General features: G+C 42.0%; 1 protein-coding gene across 6 annotated transcripts in view; it reads right to left on the bottom strand.

The window, feature by feature from the left end:
• Window positions 1–764: 764 nt before the first annotated feature.
• Stard13 (StAR related lipid transfer domain containing 13) overlaps window positions 765–3,485 on the bottom strand; it is a 211,015-nt gene continuing 208,294 nt past the window's right edge. For all 6 annotated transcript variants that reach the window (XM_031338856.1, XM_031338852.1, XM_031338853.1 and 3 more), the window contains one exon: window positions 765–3,171. In XM_031338856.1, coding sequence (XP_031194716.1) covers window positions 3,054–3,171 — 118 coding nt within the window. In that variant the 3' untranslated portion in view covers window positions 765–3,053. The remainder of the gene's footprint in view (window positions 3,172–3,485) is intronic.

A 3,485-nucleotide genomic window follows, 5' to 3' on the forward strand; every position in this document is an offset into this window, starting at 1 on the left:
TTGTGAAGGTGGGAATGGGAGGAGAGAGAAGGAGTGTGCGATCAGGATGTAGAGCAAAATTAATTAATTAATAATTAATAAAAAATACGATGAAGGAACATGTATAAAGGTACGAGGCTCATGATCTTCCAGTAGGACAAAAGCATTTTTATCAACTTTCCACTTCTTCTCCACCTAACAAAAGTAAAACATAATTAGTAAGTTTACTATTTAAGATAAAACAAATTTGTTTTTAGAACATCCAGATTAAAGAACAATAGAATATATGTTTGGAATACCTCTATTACTTTATGCCTTAGACCCGAGATACTGTAGCATCCAAAGATTTACTTATATTATTATCATCTAAATTTCTAATGACTTTTTTCATACCATATATTTTGATCACATTCTTTCTCCTCCCCCAACTCTTCCCAGATCCTGCCCTTTTATTTTTTTTTCATGTTTGTGCGTCCATCTGCATACATGTACATTTGGAGGCCAGACGGTAGCATTGGGTCACCAGACATTGCATGTACAGGCAGTTGTGAGCCACTATGTGGGTGCTGGGAACCAAACCCAGGTCCTCTGGGAGAGTGGCAAGAGCCCTTAAGCACTGAATCACCTTTGCAGCCCTGACACCGACATTAACCAGTCATGAATGTCTGTGAACATCTATGTGATTGGAGCCAAAGGGGTTAACCTCATGGAAAACTGCCTTCTAGAGGCATCTTCCTCATGAAGCAAGCTTTCTATTCACAGAATGAATCATGAAAATGCACATGTATTTTATAGAAAATAGGAAATATTTAATGTATATAAATTTATCTGCCTTGGCAATTATTTATTTACAACTGATGATTGATACTAACAATTGAGGTAAAAATATACATGAGGTATAAATATAATATTTAAATGCAGTATTTTTTTTTATTTCCATCAGCAAGATAACAATGAATAAAATACTGTGGTACTTGACAAACAAGCTTGGTGCATCACTTCCCCCTCCCCTTCCCTTTATTTTAAAGATGCACCCTGTGGTTAGCAGAAGTGACATGATTAGTATGTGCATAAAAGTCGGCTAAGTTGGAAGAGTAAGGGGCTGGGAAATATAATGGTATCATCTTATTCAGTTTTAATATTCCCTAGGTCCTTGTTTCCCAAAGTGTGTCCTTGAGGCCAGCACCCTGCATCCCTCAGGCTCATTAGAAATATAGAACATCAGGCCCAACCACATGGTCTGGACTGGAGGATCTTTAGGTTATTCCCAGAACATGCCAAACAAGTATGCTCCCTGAGAAACAACGCCAGCCACCCTGGGGTGCCCATTCTGTTTTTCTATACAAAGTGCCCCAACTCTGGCACAGGGACAGTGTGGAGCCACTAAGCTCCACAGATGGTCTTGACAATACATAAAAAGTCATCCAGCATGGCAGGCATGATGTAATGGCAGAAGTGAAATCTGTCCAGTCCACGGAACACTGCCCAGGAGGCAACTTGTGGTCTGACTGCCACTCTCCCAAGTAGACACACAAAAATGAAAATCTCCTACCCTGGTTTTTCCTGTGCCATATCAAATATACAGAAAACAACTTTATTACCCCCAATAAAACAATTGCACAACACAGATAAAGGAAAACACCGCATTAGTGTATATAACACAACAGCAACAAAACCCCAGGAAATACACGTTTGTCTTTTTCCTCATCTTCCAACACCAATTGCTGAATTAGGATATCAATTTCTGTCTAGACAACCTAAAGACAATCTTTCCTGGAGGCCAGACATAATAAGTTATCTCTCTACAGATGTTGTATCACAATAAAAAATAACAACTCCATCCTCTCTTGGTTAAGGGAAGCCAGTTTGCTCAGTCTATACAATAATAAATAAGGTTGGGTTCAAACGCACAGGTGCTGGTGCTGAATAATGAAGAAACACAGGATTGGGAATCCCGGCTTGACACATTTATAAATAACTAATGATACAGTTTTGGTCTTCTGTTAGTCTAAAACCCTGTCTTTCAGATAGCAAGATTTTTAATGGCTTAGATTCTAAGAGCATCATCTATAGGATACTTGGAATTCCCTGAAGTTTTGATGGCCCTGGACACTTGATGGACTGTCATCTCACTTTGGTGTCCAGAGTCAAGGTCAGTGCAAGAACATGTTAAATAACTGTGGCCACACAGGCCACTGGTCAAATAGATGGTTAAGAAGCATTATGAGAACTGTCTTGAGTCTCAAGAGGATATGGGGGCTCCCTTTGGCTCTGTGGACAGGTTCCACTGTCTACTCCTATGTAGGGGGTGGGTGGTACCAGTTTCATTTCAGTCCCTGGTGCCAGCTCCAGCAGTCACCTGACATCTCAGTCAAACTGCATAGAGTGGGTCCAGAGGCAACACAACATCTAGCCTTGGATTTGGCAATAACCTCTCACCTGCTGTTTTGCGTTAAAGAGAAGCAAATATTATTTCCCTCAATTTATGCCAACACCCTGGTCCAGTCTTTAAACATCAGAAATAAGAGGCCAACAACCCGTGAAAGAAGCTTTCAACTCTATTTTTCTTTGGTTAGCTAATCTTTGGGTAAACATGGGCAGACTGACAGACTACACATTCCACGAGTTGGGGTTTGTCAGCAGGCTCTGCTCAGCTGTTGGGACCAGAGGGACTACAGCAACCTGGGAAGTGCCATGTGAGGAGACTCACAGAGTCAGACACTGAATTATATATAAAACCAGTATTTTACATATATACAGTAAAGGGAGATATACATACATGTACAAATGCTACAGTACATTTATTTACAGCTAAGACACGCTTCTTAGAAGCCTTTAAATAGCAAATTAGGCAACGCGGAAGGAATAACCCATTTAATTTTAAGCAATATAGATAAGTGTTCCAAGACATTATATTAGTAGGGATTAGCCATCTCCAGGCTAGGAATGGGCTCCACGGTCTCTGTGATCTCGGGATCCCACTTCGACATTCCTGCACATGCGTGCACTCGCCACACTGTGAGTGTTCTTTTCCCTTCTTGTTCCCTGAGTTTGATGTCACGCTGGGGGAAAGCTTAGATTTTTGTTTCTGGACCCTCAGCAACGAGAGGCTGGAAAGAGTTCCTAATTCTGGCAACTTCTGCAGCGCAGAGGTATCCGAAGCCTTTGCTGTACCATTCTGGGGAGTGGCCCCTGCAGGGAGAGAGCAAAAAGGAAATGGGAACCCTGTTAGGGGGCGGGGCCTGTCCACCGGCTTGGATCATCAGTACCCTGGGAACAGCTTGCAGCCGATGCTTCAGGCATCTGTGGGCCTTAGTCTGTCCACCAGTGATTCGTCACCAAGCATTTTGTCCTTACAATTCATCCAGTGCTTCAAAATGAAATCAATTTCTCAAAGTGAACCAGAAGACTCACATTGAATCAGGAGGTGGTTGCACAGTCTTTAATCCCAGCACTTAGGAGGCAGAGGCAGGAGGATTTCTGAGTTCGAGGCCAGCCTGGTCTAC

This window comes from Mastomys coucha, unplaced genomic scaffold (genome assembly GCF_008632895.1).
Source record: "Mastomys coucha isolate ucsf_1 unplaced genomic scaffold, UCSF_Mcou_1 pScaffold22, whole genome shotgun sequence".
NCBI classification, from domain to species: domain Eukaryota; kingdom Metazoa; phylum Chordata; class Mammalia; order Rodentia; family Muridae; genus Mastomys; species Mastomys coucha.